The sequence below is a fragment of the Mastigoproctus giganteus genome, chromosome 12 (genome assembly GCF_048544385.1).
Source record: "Mastigoproctus giganteus isolate SK-2022 chromosome 12, ASM4854438v1, whole genome shotgun sequence".
In the NCBI taxonomy this organism is placed as follows: domain Eukaryota; kingdom Metazoa; phylum Arthropoda; class Arachnida; order Uropygi; family Thelyphonidae; genus Mastigoproctus; species Mastigoproctus giganteus.
The window spans coordinates 52,379,601-52,398,278 of NC_143586.1; the positions used below are offsets into that span (position 1 = coordinate 52,379,601).

Here is an 18,678-nt window from a genome sequence, read left to right on the forward strand (position 1 = left end):
TTCTTGTATATATGAATGAAAGCAGAATAAAAGAAATTCACGAAGTCATATGTTTTTTCAAAGGGAGTGATACTGTTGAATTGGCAAGCGAACGTCATTGAGTAAGGCGGTACCTGTACTAACAATTCACTATATGGCCAGCGCAGTTTATGGTGTATGTATCGGCAAGAGCTGCAGTCCATTAATTTTTACAATTGCGAAAACAATGTCGAAGAGTTTTCAACATTGTTTTCGCAATTGTCAATATTAATGACAATTGCAAAAACAATTTCTCGATTTTAAAAATGATTCTCGATTTTAAAAAAATCGAGAATCAATTTTAAATGCAATTGAAGGAGGAGCAGACAAGAAACAAATTAAGCAGTGTATATACGAAGATGTTGATAAAGCTGTTCTAAAATGGGTGCAAATGATACATGAAAAGAATATACCAATATTGGGCCCAATAATTAAGCAACAAGCTCTGAAATTTGCACAGTCCCTTGGACATACAGAATTTAATGCGAGCACTGGGTGGCTAGATAAATTTAAGAAGTGCCACAGAATTGTGGAAAAGGTTATTTGTGGAGAAAGTATTAATGTAAGCAAAGAAGATTGCAACAGTTGGAGGAACAATACTTTAAAGATTTTTTTTAATTTTTTTTATGAGAACCCCAAACACGAGAGGTATTATAACCTATAGTACTTAGTACCGTGCTTGGGTTGGAGGTTGAGAAGACGAAAGAAGATATTTGTTGATATTGGACTTGAACTTCTGTAGATTGTAATTTTCAGGAAATACGTATGAAGGAAGGTTGTTCCAGAAAACGGCAGTTGAATGAATAAATGAGGTAGATGAAAAGTTGGTTCTGTGGGTTTGAAGTTGGACAGTAGATGGATGTTGGCTGGTGGCGGCACGTGTTCGGACTGTTTTGAAAGAGAGAGCAGGAATTACAGAAGCCAATTCAGAAGAACAGTGCCCATGGAAGTATCTGTAGAAGAGGCATGCAGCAGAAACAGTGCGTCTATGAGAAAGCGAGTGGAGAGACTCTGTTAGAGATGAATCATTAATTAACCTAACTGCCCTCTTCTGAATGGAATCAAGAAGCCTGAGAGAGGTTTTGGGGGCACCACCCCAGATGTGGGAACAATATTCCATGGCAGGGCGGATTTACGATTTATACAGAGTGAGCAGCTGTTTGGGAGAAAAGTAACGCCGAGAGCAAAAGAGAAAACCAAGTTTTTTAGATGCAGAGGAAGGAATATTTGTAATGTGCTTGTGCCAAGAGAGATTAGAATTCAGGGTAATCCCCAAAAGAGATATATCATTTTGCCTAGAAATCGGAGTGTCACTAAAGATAAGCATAGGAGCAGAAGAATCCTTTTTGCGAGATATAAGACAAGATTGAGTTTTAGAAGGGTTGAAATCAACTAAGTTGTCTTTGCCCCACTGGAGAATTACCTGAAGATCGGCATTTAAGGAATTGGCAACAGATTTTCGAGAACTTGAAGCTGATTGAGCTGGACAAGGTTTCTCAAAATGGAAAGTTGAATGCAATGTGCTATCATCAGCAAAACTATGGATAGGATTTCCAGTCAATGGAAGAAGGTCATTGATATACAAGAGGAAAAGAGTGGGGGAAAGAACTGAACCTTGGGGGACACCGGCATTAGTGGAGAAGTTAGAAGACAGAGAGCCATCTACCATCACCCTCAGTGAGCGATCAGAGAGAAAACTGGATAACCAATTACTAAAAACAGTTGGCAAACCATAAGATGGAAGCTTGTTTAGAAGACCTTTATGCCAAACACGATCAAAAGCCTTTGAGATGTCAAGAGCAACTACTTGTGTTTCACCGAACCTTTCCATTGAATTAGTCCATAAATGGGTAACATAAGCCAGAATATCACCAGTGGATCGACACTGATGGAATCCATACTGGCGATCGTTGATCAGACGGAAGGTTTCTAGGTAGTTTAAGAGTTGGCGGTTAATTGATTTCTCCATTACTTTAGAAAGAGTAGAAGTAATTGCAATGGGACGATAATTGGATGGGAGGGATTTGTCACCCTTTTTAGGAACTGGCTGGATATGAGCAAATTTCCAAGCAGAAGGAAAAACACCTTTGGAATAAGAAAGTAAAAAAAGGCGGCAAAGAATAGGAGTAAGTTCAGGAGCACAGGTTTTGAGAACAAGTGGAGAAATACCATCGGGACCTGGAGCTTTCTTAGCATCAAGATTCATCAAAATCCTTCTGATATCCTTTTGACGGAAGACCACAGGAGGCATTGAATGGAGCGTGTTAGGAATGGTGGGAGGTGTTTTACCAAGATCATTAATACATGAGCTCAAAGAAAAATGGGATGCTAGCAGGTCAGCTTTATCCTTGGCTGAAGTGACAACAGAACCATCTGGTTTGGACAGAGGTGGGAGCAGAGATGGGCAAAAGTTGCGGCCAATAGCTTTGGCAAGAGACCAGAATGCTCGGCTACCATTAGGGCAAGAAGCAAGTTTTCTACTCTTAGCCTGTTCAAACTCTAGTTTGGGCTGATTAATAACTGCTTTACAATTGTTGCGAGCTTTGGTGTAGGCAGAAAATGAAACTGAAGAATTAGAAACAAGCCAATTACGATATGCAACGTTCTTCTCTTGGACAGCCTTAGCACATTTATTGGAAAACCAAGGTTTAGATAAAGGACGAGATTTTAAAGTGGAGTGTGGGATAAAGGATTCCATTCCTGCAAGAATAATTTCACTGACACGATCTGAGCAAACGTTGACATCAGAAGTTTTGAAACAGTAATCAGACCAAGGAAAAGAAGTCTCGCAGGTCATCCCATTTTGCATTCTTGTAATGCCAAACAATACGAGGTTGGGAATAGCCATGAGATAAAGGTTCCATTGGAGAAGAGACAATCACCAAGTTGTGATCTGAAATGCCTAAAGGACCTCTCACTTCAACCTTGTAGAAGGGTTGTTTGTGAGAAAAAGATCAAGCGTATTGGCTGTATGATTAGGATTGTCCGGTATTCTTGTAGGTAAATGAACAATCTGTGCTAGGTCATTAGTAATTGCAAAAGCCTCAGCATCTCGACCTGCTGGGTCGGTGTGACTAGAAAACGGAAGCCAGCTGGAGTTGTGAAAGTTAAAATCACCAAGGAAAATTACCTCAATGTTAGGAAAGTTGGACTGGAGAAAGTCAAGTTGCAAAGAGAGGAAGTCAAAGAGCTCCAAGTGATTAGTGGAGTTGGGAGAACGGTAGAGACAACAGATGAATTTTACACAATGAGGTAGAGAGATTTTAAGCCACAGAAGATCAAAGAGAGGAGATTCCAAATTGCCAAGTCTCTGACAGGGAATATCAGAACGGACATATGCACAAGTACCACCTTTGAGGCGAAAGGAATCATACAGCAAATAATTTGGACATCTGAGATGAGCAGTAGTTGAATCAACTGATAACTGAGATTCAGTCAGAAAAAGTACATAGGGTTTGGAAGACTGCAAGTGGAAATGGACATCGTTGAGATTAGAATTGAGACCACGTATATTTGTGAAATGAATTAGGAAGTCCTTGGGAGGTTTAGATCTTTTCGCAGATAAGCTTGCTCTATTATTTTGACAATTCATGGTGTATTCAATAGTAAGAAAAAGTGGGTGGGACATGCTGTATGAAGTAATGAAATTTTTGGATATGGCGTACATGTGGTAAGAACATACCCAGATCCTTGACATAACGTGGCCTCGACAATGCTCCCCGCATACACACTACTCGGACTCCCTCCAGTCACTATCTGGCAGAGTAGAGGTAGCAAGATTATACACTAGCTGATCCGGAAGCTTCCTAGAGAGTTACCAATAGGTTCAGTCCGGTGTACTAACTAGCGGCCGGCCTGCGAACACCGTTTTAGAGCTGTACCCTCGAAGTGTAAGGAATATTGGATCTCGCCACGACATTCATCATAACCTCAAAAATCATCAATCATACTGCATGATGGAAGAGATAGGGAAGGGTTGGCCGGAACTTAGCTCTAGAGACTAAACATGGGTTCCACCACTTCAAGCGGTGACTCCGTAGCCAGGTGGGAAGGAGCAGCAGTGCGTAGCACACGCTTCTTGATTAGACCGGGGTTCGAGCCCGTCACCACCAAATACGGAGGATGCGGAAAGGTTAGGGAATGACCACCGCATATCCCGGAGCAATATGGCCTTAGTTGCTAATGCTCCTAAAAACCAAATAACAAACAAACAAACAAACACCACTTCAAGCCTCCAATAAGCAAAGTGGTGGTATTTCACCGGTTGATGAGAGTCATCTACCACCTAGTACTGCCTGGTAACATAGAGGGGCGGCGTTCCTCCATATGGTGTGGGCGCCGCACCTCGACCCCTGCTTACGTTGGTTCACACCTGGGTGGTCACCCACCATGTACTTGTGCATGAAGGTTACACCCAGGATTACTAACAGTCCCACCATCGTGAAGGTGCAAGCAGAGGATTTGGCTGTCATAGACCGTCCGGACTTCACCGAAATTGGGTCCACTTTGACTTGAGTGTCACCCGAATATCAGTTCCATCAGCGTTTTAGACTCCCAGGTAGCAAGAACAGCTTGTCTGGCATATCTGAGAGAATGTCTGTGACAACCTCAAGGACCATTTTGGAAGAATATGAACCTAAGGGTGTTTTTAATGCTGACGAAATAGGTTTATTCTTTAAATGTTTACCGAATAGAACACTTGCTTTTAAGGATGATAAACGTTTTTGGCGGAAAACAAAGCAAAGAAAGAATCACTGTACTAGTTGGAGCAAATATGACAGGAAGTGAAAAATTAAGACTTTTAGTCATCGGAATATCAAAAAACCCAAGATGTTTTAGAGGCACAAAATCTTTGAAAGTTGACTACACCTTTAATAAAAAAAAAGCATGGATGACCAGTGATATCTTTGACTGACCAGTGAAGACTAGATATTAAAACTAGACAAGCGTATAACAAAAGAAAAAAAGGAAAATCGTGTTGGTAACTGACAACTGTCCGGCACATCCTGCCTAATTTAAAAGTGTGAAGTTGTTTTTACCACCAAACGTAATGTTAAAACTCCAGCCAATGGACCAAGTCATTATTAAAAATTTTAAATTTCATTATCGAAAGAGAATAATAATGAAGATTGTCAATGCGTTATCAGAAAATAGAAACTTGGAGGTTACAATTAACCTTACAGATTGTATCTCTGAACTGGCAAAAGTTTGAACAAACGATGTCACTGAATACACAATTCAAAATTGTTTTTTGAAAGCGAGATTTGCATTGAATACAGAAGTTGAACAACGACTGGACGAACAAGATGAACTGCCCCTTTCAGAACTGAAAAACTTTTGGACATTATTAGAATCGTCCAGAAACATCGAAAATGAAATAACACTGGATAGTTATGTTTATGTAGATCACAGCAGAACATCCAAATGAAGATGAAATACTGCTGAACAGTGTTAAACGCGACCATGATCACGAAGAAATTAACGATGACGCATCAGAACAACCCGTAGAAAGGCCAACTTGCGAAGAAATGATTAACGCTTGATTAACGGTTCGTATGGGTCTACAGTTTTGTGAAAATGTTCCTGATAATGTTTTTAATGCTCTGAACAAATGTGAGGTTTTCTTTGAGAATCAGACAATTTTTTAATTGTACTGTGCAAATGAAAATTACAGATTTTTTTTAAATTTGTGATACTTACCGACAATAATTTTGAATTGTAAACGTAATTTAAATAAGTATGTTTTTGAAATAAAATACATTAAAAATAAATGTAGATTCGCTTTCATTTTCTAATTAGATAACAATTTCTAATAAAAAGGATATTCTCTGTATAACGAAATTTCTCTATAACAAATTTTTTTGCTGGATTTATCGAATTCATTATAGGAAAGTTCGACTGTGTATATATATATATCCTTAGTAAAGGCACGCCAAAAAATCTTTCTGCCCAGGGTGTGGAAATACCTTGGTCCAGCGCTGCCTGGTGGTTGCATGTATATCAGTCTTGCATGTGTGAAACATGAAAGCAAGAGTTTGCAACTGTTGTTAAAGCAATATTTAAGCATTGTTATGCTTAAACGTAACTGGATAAATTTATTGCTAAACATGTAAATGACATTGAATTGAAAAAAATAGCATTATAAGAAGATAACATTTATCTTATAAGTTTGAATCACAAGTTATTTTAGATAGTGATAGTTTTAACAGAGATATTTGATGTTGATTTCTCATAATTTATATTCATCTAAAGGTAACAAATTTTTCATTTCTTGGCTCATCTATACTTTGAATGCTTTTGTAATTTAAAAGGTAAATGAATAAAAATTGTACCTATTTCTTTAATGATAATCATCAATTTTAGCCATAAAATTTTAAAAAATTATTAAAATATTTAACACATGGATCATGAAGTAACTGTATCTTTGTAACAAAAGGTGTAAGGCCGCATGTTCTTACAGCTGTTTTTAAGTTTTGTTTTCAGTTAAAGAACAGAGCAAAGTTATGAAACACTTTACTCCTGCTGTGGACTAGTTTCTAGCCTATGTAAATAATGAGATTAAATAAAACAGTAAAATAAGACTAATATTTGATGATTATATTATAAGGGAATCTACAGAAAAACACCAAGGAAACAAAAGAGATCACAGGGATTCTTTTCGGAAAGAGAGTGCCACATCTCAGCATAGTTCAGGACCTCCAGAAAAGAAATTGAGAAGGACATGGTAATGGGTTCCTTTTTTTCTTTGTAATAGTAATGTTTATAGATTAGGCCTTTTATCTAATTTCTTGAAGTTATAATTTTGTTCTATTAAATGGTGTATTGTAGAAAGAAAATTGAACCAAAACCCATCTGTAGTAATTACTGTATACTTAAAATCTGTAACGTTGTTTTATGTTTTTTTTTTTTTTTTTTTATAATATTTTTGGAAATAAATAGTACCAGTTGTTGCCTATTTCATAGGTATGCTCTGAGAAATGGAGCTCTTTCAATAATATCATTACTTGCTCATAACATGTAGACAGATACGTAGGGATGCTGTATATAAGTATGTATGTATGTATGCAAATTTAGTGTGAGAATGGGTAAGAAAAGATTTAAGTGACTTTTGTGGCATGGTAGTCGATGCCGGTAGCACTGCTACTAGGATTTCAGAAACTGCAATCCTACTGGAGTTTTCCACATACAAATGTCTTGGTTGCATTGTGATCCAGTTTTTAGAAAACAGCTTTCTAATGCAAGATGTAAACTGATGCCAGCAATACTTATACAGAGCAACAGAATAGGCTATAGACAGTCAAATAACAACTCAATGTGATAGTGGTAACCAAAGAGGCATTTAGAATACACAACATGTATCTTGTCACAGGTGGGGTTTTGCAGCTAATGACTGAACTGGATTCCACTCCTCTCAGCAAAAATCAAAACGTTATGGTCTCAGAAATGCCAACACTGGGTGGACAGTGGAGGATTGGAAAAATGTTGTCTAGTCTGACAAATCCAAGTTCCTGTTCCGTACTGATAGGATGATGACCAGAATGGTGAAAACAGCATGCTTCTGTGGACCCATCCTGTAAGGTGTCAAGAGTGGATGCTGGTGGTGGCAGTGTAATAGTGTGGGGAGTGTTTTTGTGGTGCACATTGGGATCATTGATGCCAATGGAGCAACATTTGGATGCCACAGCTTATCTGGAAATTGTTTCTGACTAGCCTCCCTTCATGTCAGCAATGAAAGCTGCAAAAAATTTCATCTGTAAACTCTGTGAATCTCTTCTTCCAGCAGGACAATGTGTTCCACATAAACACTCCCCACACCATTACACTGCCACCACCAGCATCCACTTTTGACAATGGATGCTGGTGGTGGCAATGTAATGGTGTGGACCTGCATCCATGTGGCATGATGCCTATGATAATGTCAAGCCACACACTACTGGTGTGTGACTCAGATGAAAATTGAAGACCTAGGGTGGAGAATTTTGCCTCATCCTGCATATAATTCAGACTTGGTCCCCTCTGATTTTTTTTTCTGTTTGAACATATGAAGAGATGCCTTCATATAAAACACTTTTTGATTGATGAGGAGCAGAAAAAGACAGTGACAGGTTGACTTCAATAGTAGGGTCCATTCTTTTACTACAGGGTACACTTGAATTAGAAAGAATAATGGCAAAACGTATTGATAAACAAGGTGGATACTTTGAATAATGTATACTTACTTGTCAGTGTTTGTTTAATAAATTGATATAAATTTTGATTTTGTATTTGTTGTCTTTATACTTTTATGGCCAAAAAGGCATTACTTAATATGGTATGGACTGGCCCATGTACATAATGGATCCTTACTGATCCATTACTGATTGCTGCACTACTTATATAACTTAGATCAGCATTTCTCAAACTTTTTTTTAGTCACGGAACACTTTTCATCTCGCAATATATTTACGGAACACTTACAAAACACAAGTTTAGCAGACGCCAGAGAACTATTTGCTAATATTTTTACTGTGCATCAGGAGCATCTTGTAAAGGCAAAATTCAAATAACTGTCATCATACTTTCATTTTGGTCTTTTATTAGTCAGTTCCTGTTTTTTCACTTTGGATTTTTTGGAGAACAAAAGGCTGCGATTGTTCATCCTCACTTTGAAGTGTGACAATATTGTGTTCGTTTTCATTGAGCACATTTGCAATACTAGAAGTACTTGCTTATTTTTTTTAAAATTCCTTTTTTCAACCACAAATCCACGGTCATTTATTTTAATAATACTATTTCGAAATACTGATAATTATCAAAAAAAATTTATACAAGGAAATGGGTTTAGTTATGATATCAGTTCTCTTCCACCTCTCCTTCAACCTGTGTACTCCAGGCTAAATCACATACGAATGGCATATTAGACCACTACATTGCTACTTTTTCGTCAATGGCATTACCTCTACGCATACTTTTCTATGCAAAGCCCGCTGAAATAAAGTATTCTGTAGTCTGTGTGATTATTAGTCTATGCCAGTATATTAATAACCGAAAAAAAATAATGTTAAAAATTATAATGATACAAAAGTGGTGTATGCTACAAATATGCAAAATTTATTTATTTTAATTTTTTAAATTATTAATTACAAATTTTCACAGAACACTTGTTCACATCTCACGGAACACAGTTTGGGAAATGCTGACTTAGATGAAAATTGCAGACCTAAGATGGAGAGTTTTGTCTCATCCTGCATGCATTGGGTCATTTCCAGTTCACCTCACATTGCTCTGTGTACTGATTCACGTTACATCATTCATTTTACGTCACATGCACTCAGAAATTAGTGTATTATTAGTCGAATTTAAATATTCAGTGCTTGTGCATTGAAATTGCTGCAGAAGAAAATGGATATTGTTTATTGTACATTACAATATAAATTATGGTTTTATTTTATACTACAGGCCATATAATTATGTTTTATTTTTTATTATTTTATTTATAAGCCACATCTCAGAAAGTTTACCTTGTTAATAATTACATGCACATACAAAGTAATTAAGCTATTTTAAAACATCACTTCTGATAGTTTTTTATTGGTATAAATAAATTAAATACTTCTAAAATAACAAGCAGTGCTTTGTATCATATTGACATAAATTCATAAAATAGCGAGTGCTTTATAAAATGGAATAATAATAGGATGAAATGTCAGTATAACAAATTCATGTGGATGACCAAAATATATTCATTACAGTGAAATACAATAAAAAAGTAATGACAGATATGTATTGCAAAATAATTATAATAAAATAAATGTATTAAATGCAATTTTCTTATTGAAAAGTTCAAAAATTTAATTGAAAATATGTTTTAAACTTATTTGCATCTAAGCAAAATTTTTGTATTAATTCGGATGGAAAATAATAATAAAATTATAAACGCTAATAATTTTAATATAAAACCATAATAAGTGCAACTATCACATGGTGTGTACGTGCATGTTTAAGCACTAAAGCAACTGAGGCTGTGTGGTGTCAGTATATTATGTATTCTGCAGTCGGTTTGCTAGATGAAAAACCATGAAATACTGGCCTTACACTGACTGACTCAGCCACATTGTGAAAAGCCCATAAAAATTCCTTATGCCATTGATAGGATTTGAACTGTGGTCTTTTTAATCAGTGTAGGGGGGGATTAAAACCACTGTGACACCCACATGGACACCATTAGCTGATATGTGAACAACCATACTTCACACAAAACTGTAAACAAATAAAATTACAATCATGCTGGTGCATCTTTTATCAGTACATTTCACAGGATATAATATGGTATGAAAATTACTCAATTAAGGTTTCAGGAAGGTAGACAGATCAAAAGCCGCCAATCTTAAATAGACAATGATTTAAACTTTGGTCATGGTCTCTTACTAACTCATTACTAGTGAATGACTTCCAGGTGATGTGATGACATCATATGACATCACTTTGTTGTATACTAAGGAAGACATGGATTTTACTGTGTGCTATCTCCGAGATTTGCTTAATCGAGATTTAGTACTTAAAGCTTGTGCATATTTATTGATAGACAAGATTGTAAAGTTGGTGATATTTTTGATAGAAAGAAACCAGACATTTTAGGAATAAACATAACACTTATAAGCAAGTCTTTGAACATGTCTTACAAGCACAGACTGTTTATCCATTTCACAGATGATGTTCTGTTAATTTTGGATTGATCTTAATAATAATCTTAACTAGGTTTAATAACTCTCATGAATGTTTAAAGTAACACCTTAGAATTAGAACAGGGGAATAGCATTGCATTTCTTAACTTTAGAATTCAGAAAGAGTGAATTTTCAGGAAAAAACACATACAGCAGATATATTAATTTGGTTCACCCTCTCAGTGTGAAAAATGCAGTATTATGTAACCCAAGTTTTCAATGCTATTAAACTTAGTTCTGAAGATTGTGATTCAAGCCATGTAATATTATTTATGTAAAGACCATGTCTGACACAGTTAATAACCCAAGTTATTCAAGAAGTAAAAAGAAACTTACAAAAATCCCCATGTTGTTCATGATTTGCAAGAATCTCTTTTCTGGAGTGCTATTTCCATTCCATACCACAGCCAGTTTGTGCATAGAATTAAGTAAGTATTCAAAGATGAAGAAATTTGTATTGTCTGCTTATCTCATGATAAAATATGTGCTATGTTTAACAGATATAAGGTTGATCAAATCAAGGCTTAGACATCAAAGGTGTAAATAATACTGTTTATAGAATATCTTATCAAGAAAATTGTAGCACAGTTTATATCAGAATTATGCCATCTAGATTTTCAATGGACTCCACCTCAGGCATGCAAACTTATTACCATAAAAATAGTATTAAAAACTGCTCATTACAACTTCTCAATTCATTGTTACAATACAAAACATAACCTGTAGATTAGTAGAGCAAATATTGTATTAATCACGCACGTATTCAAATTTAAAATTTAAGGATTTTTGAATCACTAGTTATTTCTTGGTTTAGGTAAAAAATATCCCCGATTAGACCTGTTAATTTTCTGATTACAGAACCAAATTTTCAGAAATATTGAATTTAAAATGCATCTCTTTCAGTCAGAATTGTGTAATGAGAGAGCTATATTAAGTGATTTCTTGACATTCCTTGCATCATTTAAATTAAGCTTTCCAGTTATTTAGCTACACTCAACATGGGAACAGAAATCCTAAAGCTCTTCATTTGTACACTTTCATCGAGGAGTAAGTATGAGGAAGTAAATTTCTAGTTCTTAGTTCTTTAGTTATTTACATTGTTGCATTAAACCAAGCTGAATTGGAGGTGAATTTTATAAAGCATATGAAGTATTGACTGTATTAAGGTTAGATTTATTTATTGGTTTTAATTGACAAAGCATAGTAATACCTACACGTGCATTAGTTTGAAATTTTCACACTTAATATTTTTATGAACTTGAAAAGGACTAATAGTTTCATGTTTGTATTTTGTGTTTATACAGAAGTATGTTTTTGGTTTTTTCCAACATAATAAAAGTTTTATGTTTAAAATAGCAAGTATAAAAAATGTAAAATACTGCATTTGCATTTGTTTTGCAGTTTCAAACTTTTGCAGTTGAAATCTTTACAAAAAGAGATTGTTCAGAACAGCAGTAATTTACAGGATGGATATGTGACATTGATATGATATCACTTGAAATTTTGCTGATTCTTGTCACTTGTTGTCACAGAACTGTGATAACTGTGATCACAGAACTATGATACATACCTTAGAGAGGGAGGATTGTAGATTTGTGTGTATATAAAATTTTAGTTTTTTGAAAAATGCAAGTAGAAATACAGTAAACCTCCGCTATTCGCATATTCACGGTTGCTGATTTAATATAAAATGAAACCTAAAAAAATGCAAATTTTAAATTGCCGTGAACATTTTCCCCATAAAAAACATAGGCATGGCTAAAATCATCTTTCCTGGTCAAAACAGCGCCCAGTGGTTGGGGGGAGAGGGGTGACAAAATCGCGAGCGTGGATGTTTCGCGCTAATCCTTGTTCAGTATGTGCTATGCACTTGTCATGGAAGGTTTCATCATTTGCTTTTAATTTATATGCCTATAAATTGAATAAATTTATGTGTAAAATTTACCGTTTTGCAGTGTGTTAGTGTAAACAGACTTTTTCGAGTGTGTTAACAGAAGAAAGTGACTTTATTGTGGACAAATTCTTTTCTAATCCCTACAAAAATATGGCTACGAATAACAAGGGAATTGTGAAAAGATCAAAAACGTGATGACATTACTAGTAAAATTCAGTTATTAGACAATTTCTAATGGTGAAAGTGTCTCGTCAGTGGCAAAACATTATAAAATCAATAAGTCAACGGTATGATCAATCAAGAAATCGGAAGAAAAAAATCTGCCGTAGCGTCCGTGAAAATGCGCTAATTTCTTCAAAAATTTGCTCTGTAACTCATGATATTAAATTAGAAAAAATGGAAAAAGCTTTAAATCTGTGGATAGAAGACAGAACTCAAAATAAAATTCCCTTAAGTTCACTCATCATTCGTGTAAAGGCAAAACACCTTTATCAACACTTTAGCGAAACTGGTGATAGAACTGGCGTGATAAGTTTTTTTAGCTATAGCAAAGGCGCTGGATTGAAAGACTTGTTTGAAATTTCTAGTAAATATTACATTTAATATTAAATTGTTTCTTATTTTCATTTCGATGCCTTACGCTTGCATTTCACTATGTTCTATGTACATAGTCATATTATGAAGGTACATATAATACATACATAGACAAAATTTTAGACTAGTTTTTCTTATATATTTCATACTTTGGAATGGAACCCCTTTATTACTATGGGAGCCATAACTCAGTATTTGCGGAATTTCTCAGGAATGTAACCCCTGCGAATAGCGGGGGTTTACTGTATAATTAAGAAATGTTACATGGTGATTTTCCCATGAAATTTTTTCTCTCTTAATAACCACTCTTATACTATGTGGGTTTTTTTAAAGTTAGTTTATGTAGCTTTATTGATTAAATACTATACAATTAGGTAACATTTTAGGAACCTTGCTGGAACCCATCATCAAACCATACTTGGGTGTACTAAAAGGGGGGAAAATTATAATTAATTATTACAAACAATCAGTTATCTATAATTTGTAAGTGTTATACAAATAAAGTTAATAAAGTAAAAGTAAATAAGATACTGGCTTACTTGTTAACAGCATGTGTCTTGCTGAATGACTGTCTTCTTCATTCAGTCAAATGGTGTTGTTAACAGCTCTTTTATACCTGTGTTGGTCCTGGGGCTAAATGTTGACAATTTTATTAATTGGTCAGTGGTAAGTTGCCAAGTTGATTATCCTGAAGTTCAATGCTTCTTGTTCAGTTATGCCTCAGGGTTGATTTTTTTCAGAATAGTTAGCTAAGTTTCACTCTCAAAAACTTTCTAGGTTGTGATTATGCCAGTCTTGGATCTATGGGGGGGGGGGGCGCATTGGCTGTAATTCTTGTCTGGAGCTTTCTTTTTTGTTTTTGGAGGTCTTCTTCTAGTATCCATTTAAGAATGAACTATTGTTGATTGAATTCTGTACCTTGTTTTCTGTTTATAGAGTTGGCCTTGAACATTTTTATTTATAAAAATAAAGAATTACTAAAGAATGATACTTTAATTTTCCTTCTCTTGTACTGTTGGTTGGTTAAAAGGAATATAGGGTTACTAAATTACTAAATATCTCTGCACTGGAATGCATGGAAGGCAGTGTCAGATTTGTTTATTTTCTCATATTGCATGTCTTTATGTTCTTTTAGTCTGAAACTGAGAAGTCTATAAGATGTCTCCTATGTATGAACCTCCTCAGTTACTAAATATTTTATAAATTGGCCCTCTAGGATTGTTGGGGTTGTTGGTTGGATGTTGTACTATCTGTTTCACTGAAAACGATACTTTGAAAAATGTACTAACTCCATATTCTCTTGCTTCTTTAGCTGTTTTTTCGCTGTAGGAAAATGATATGCAGATGGTTGGTCTTTTTTTGTAGGTTTTGGCTCTGGTTGGTTGAATGCCTTGTTGCTGATGATATAATTACCATGCCACCAGATGGTAATTATATCATCCTTGTATCTACTTCAGGGGTGAGAGGGCATTTTTCTAAAAATTTGTTTTCTATTACTGGGCCATGAATATTTCTGTTATGAGTAGAAAAATGGCATTGCCTATGCTTAGGCCTGAGGTTTGGATGTAGAAAGTCTTGTTGAAGGAGAAATAGGCTTCTCCCACTGACAGATCAGTGAGTTCAGAGACTGGTAATGGTGTCAGGTTACCAAGATGAATATGGTTGTCTAGGACTTCCAGGAGACATGTTTTTTCTTCATTTAAAGGTGTTGTTGTAAACATAAAGTCAACATTGAAAGATACCAGAATGTCATTTGTATTAATTTGCACATTTTTTTAGTCTGGAAATTAAATTTTGACTGTTCTTCAAAGTGTGCTGGTTACTAGGGATTGTTTGAAAGATAAGCTGTACATGCAATTTAGAAATCTTTTCTCCAGGATGAAGTCTACCACTAATGATTAGTCTGTCTGGGAAACCTGATAATAGACTTTTTTGTTTGAAAATAGATATGGTGCTTTGGGAGCTCTTGTAGTTAAATTTCTTACGTAGCTGCTCATTTATGTTTTTTGGTCAACCGTTGATTTTAGCTTCTGTTTGACTTTCTTCTCTATCTGACTGGTAGGGCTTTCAAATGCTTGTATGTGCTGGAGTTTCTAAGCCGGTCTTGGACTTTTCCAATGTAGAATTTGGTGTCTATGATGACTGTGGCATTTCCTTTATCTGCTCTGGATATATGGATAGATTTGTCTTTATTTAGGACAGCTAGTGCTTTTCTCTTCATGGCAGGTAAATTGTTGGCCTTTTAGAAGCTCTTGTAGTTCTGTAAATGTCTCAGGCTGTTGTTGGAGATGGGTATGAAAGTGTGAGAATTTGCTTGAGTGGGTTTGAGATTTAAACCTTTATTTAATAGATTAATTTCTGCTTCTGTAAGGATTCTGGAACTTAAGTTCCAGAATCCTCATGTTAGATGGGAGCCACTGGGGATCAAATTATTCAAGGGATCTAGACTTTGGTTATCACTTGTTGTTGTTGGTATTACTAACCTCATGTCCTGAAATGTTCTTTCAGTTATTCCTTTATTTGTATAAAACCTAGATTATAGATAAATGGATGTTTGTAATAATGCATAAAATAATTAATTGTAACTTTTTTTCACCCTTTAGTACAGCCAAGTATGGCCTTATGTTGGGTTCCAGCAAGGTTCATGAAATGTTATCTAATTGTATAGTACATTTAGTGAATAAACTAACTTTAAAAAAAAAAAAAAACAGTAGTATAAGAGTGCAGAAGTAGAAGACCCAGTGAATTGAAGAGTTTGCATTGATTTATATTTAAAATTTTAATTTGAGTTGGCTCTGTTGATTAACTTGAATTTTAGCTTATATATTCATTTATTTTTCACTCTTATTTCCATTAGTATTGTACCACCACAAGTAACTCAGCCTAGAATGATGTCCTTCAAGCACTTTCTTTCTAATCAGTATAATGGAATTACCACTCAAGAGGCTCGGAAAAAATATGAGGATTATAGAATGGAATTTAAAAAACAGCAGATAAATGAGTTTTTCGTATGCCAAAAGGAAAATGAATGGTATGTGTTGCTTTTCTTTATGTTTTAATAGCATTTAGTAGCAAGAAATTGCGTGTTAAATTTTTTTTTTTTTTTTTTTTCTTCCAGTATTGTGAGTATCATATTAAACTAAAACTGCTTAGAGTTTAGGTGAACTACATATGAAGCTATTATGAAATGTTTAATATATATGTCTAGAGATTTTGAATGACTGATAACTTGAATTTTTAAAAAAATAAATTTATGTGCTTTATTTCCTTGTCATGTACTTGAATTAATCCACTTGTTTTTGTTTCACAAACATTTAGTCATTAAGCCCTTTCATTGATGAAATTTTAATGTACTGTCCAATCATTTTAGGTTCAAAAAGAAATATCATCCAGAATATTATGAGAAAAGAAAGTTACAGCAGCAAGCTATTTTTAGAAAGCGGCTACATGCATTTTTGGAATTGCTAGAAAAAAAGTGTATTGATGCTGCAAGTGTCGACTTAGAGAATGCAGATCAAGTTGTTGGCCTTCTTGATAAAGGTAATATGACAAACTTAACTGATGACAATAAAAATGTTATTTTAGGTAAATTTCTGAAACTTAGAATATGCTAGCTTTATTATTTAGCTAAATTATGCAAAAAATATGGTGTATTTTTTTTTTTTTAATGCTTCAACAAAAAGTGACTTTTTCCCACTGCCAGGAAACAAGTCATTTTTGAATAAGCAAGATCGTTTGTGTACATATATTAAGATTGATGCTGTTAAGGTTTATTTTCATTATACCAGAAACTGCCACTGTCTTGTGTTACATGTCAGTAATACGGGGCAGTGTCAATTCAGTGTAAACAAGCACTAGCTTGGTTTTTTTTTTTTTTTTATGTTGATTGTATATAAAAGTCATCACTCATGAGTAATATCTGAACAGTTAAAAATATTTAGCTATTAACCATTACATTTCAGTTTACTCTAACAAATAATTCATAAGCAGTTTTAGTCCAAATCCTGTTGACCGATGTAAGCTACAAGAGACTTGCATGGGCAGGTCTCATATAGAAATATGCTGGTATCAATTTTTAATTAAGAAAGTTCTGAGACAGATGGTGATAAATCAAATGCATGAATGACTTGGCAAACCACAGGATAAGTTGGTAACAAGGGAAATTGTTATGAAGGAGCATGTAGCTTTGACACTACCAACAAATGTAACTTGATGTATATTGCAGCATCAGAGAGAAACTACAGGTTGAAGAGTGTTTCCGTGGATATTTTGATGAGATGCAACTTTGTACCCACACTGTTAGAAAATGGTATCAGCACAATATATATAAAAAAATCAGTGATGGTTGAAGATTATGGGAAGAAGGTTAATCTCTCTCTCTCTCTCTCTCTCTCCCTCTCTCTCTCTCTCTCTCTCTCTCACACACATATTCCTTGTCTTCTACACCTGCTTTTGTGTGATACTGTGAGACATATACAAGATTTAACAATACCATCAGTCTCATTGTGCTTTGGGAACAATGCACAATATCCTGTTGACGCAAGGGAAAAGGATTGAGTAATAATAGAAGGTGCAGGAGAGGAGAGGAAGAGGTGAGTCCTGGTTCACTAAAGTAAATTAAAATGTCCTGTGACACATGTTGACCATAACATTAAAGACTCAAATCTACTCCTCTATTTCAGCTAGTGGATGTTACTATAGAATTGGTTTTGTATTCCCAGACAGCAAATCAAAATATGCAAAGATGATTAAAAGAAAAAATTATTAATAGTTAGGATTTATTTTATTTATTTGATATTTCATTTAATTTCAGTAATTAAATATCTGATAATAGGTTATTTGGCCACCTTTAAAATCTTTAAAATTTCTTTGTCTGTATATGGCATTTTCTTTATGAGATTGCACAGCGCTCTGTTATTTATTCTTTAAATGCTGAAAGATGGCACCCTTAGAAAGCTGCAAAATAAATCAGAACTATAGTGAAATCTGTATTGCCTTAAGGTTTTTATGAATTGAGTAGAAATGTTTAACAGTAAATGAACAAGATAAGTGTAGGCTTGCAACATATTGGGAGGTTTAGATGAAGTTTTGCCATCATAGTGGGTCTTATATTGGAAGACTGGAAAATCTCTCTTCACAAAATAGTCAGTATATTAGATATACGTTGATGGAAATGCACGTTGATGCAAATGCACATTTGCAGAAAGCATAACTTTAAGAAAATATTTTTTCAGTGGGTTCCAGAGAAATATGTTTGAATGCTTACAAAAAGTCTCTTTAAAAAACAATTTCTAACAAGGTGGGAGCAATGTGCTCTGTAAGTGAAATATACTCAGTTTTTTGGAACAGGTACTATATGATGAAAAGAAGAGGAAAAACAAATTAATAAAGGCAGAGGTTGTTTATTGATTGACAAAAAAAAAAATGCTGTTAGGCAAGGATTAAATTTGGGGAAGAAAACAGGAGGGG

At 34.7% G+C, this 18,678-nt stretch overlaps 1 protein-coding gene across 3 annotated transcripts in view; it reads left to right on the forward strand.

Moving 5' to 3' along the window:
* Window positions 1–18,678, forward strand: part of LOC150077059 (serrate RNA effector molecule homolog B-like) — a 218,337-nt gene that overhangs the window by 63,450 nt on the left and 136,209 nt on the right. For all 3 annotated transcript variants that reach the window (XM_090386175.1, XM_090386177.1, XM_090386176.1), the window contains exons 5-7: window positions 6,626–6,742; window positions 16,067–16,240; window positions 16,580–16,749. In XM_090386175.1, coding sequence (XP_090242301.1) covers window positions 6,626–6,742; window positions 16,067–16,240; window positions 16,580–16,749 — 461 coding nt within the window. The remainder of the gene's footprint in view (window positions 1–6,625; window positions 6,743–16,066; window positions 16,241–16,579; window positions 16,750–18,678) is intronic.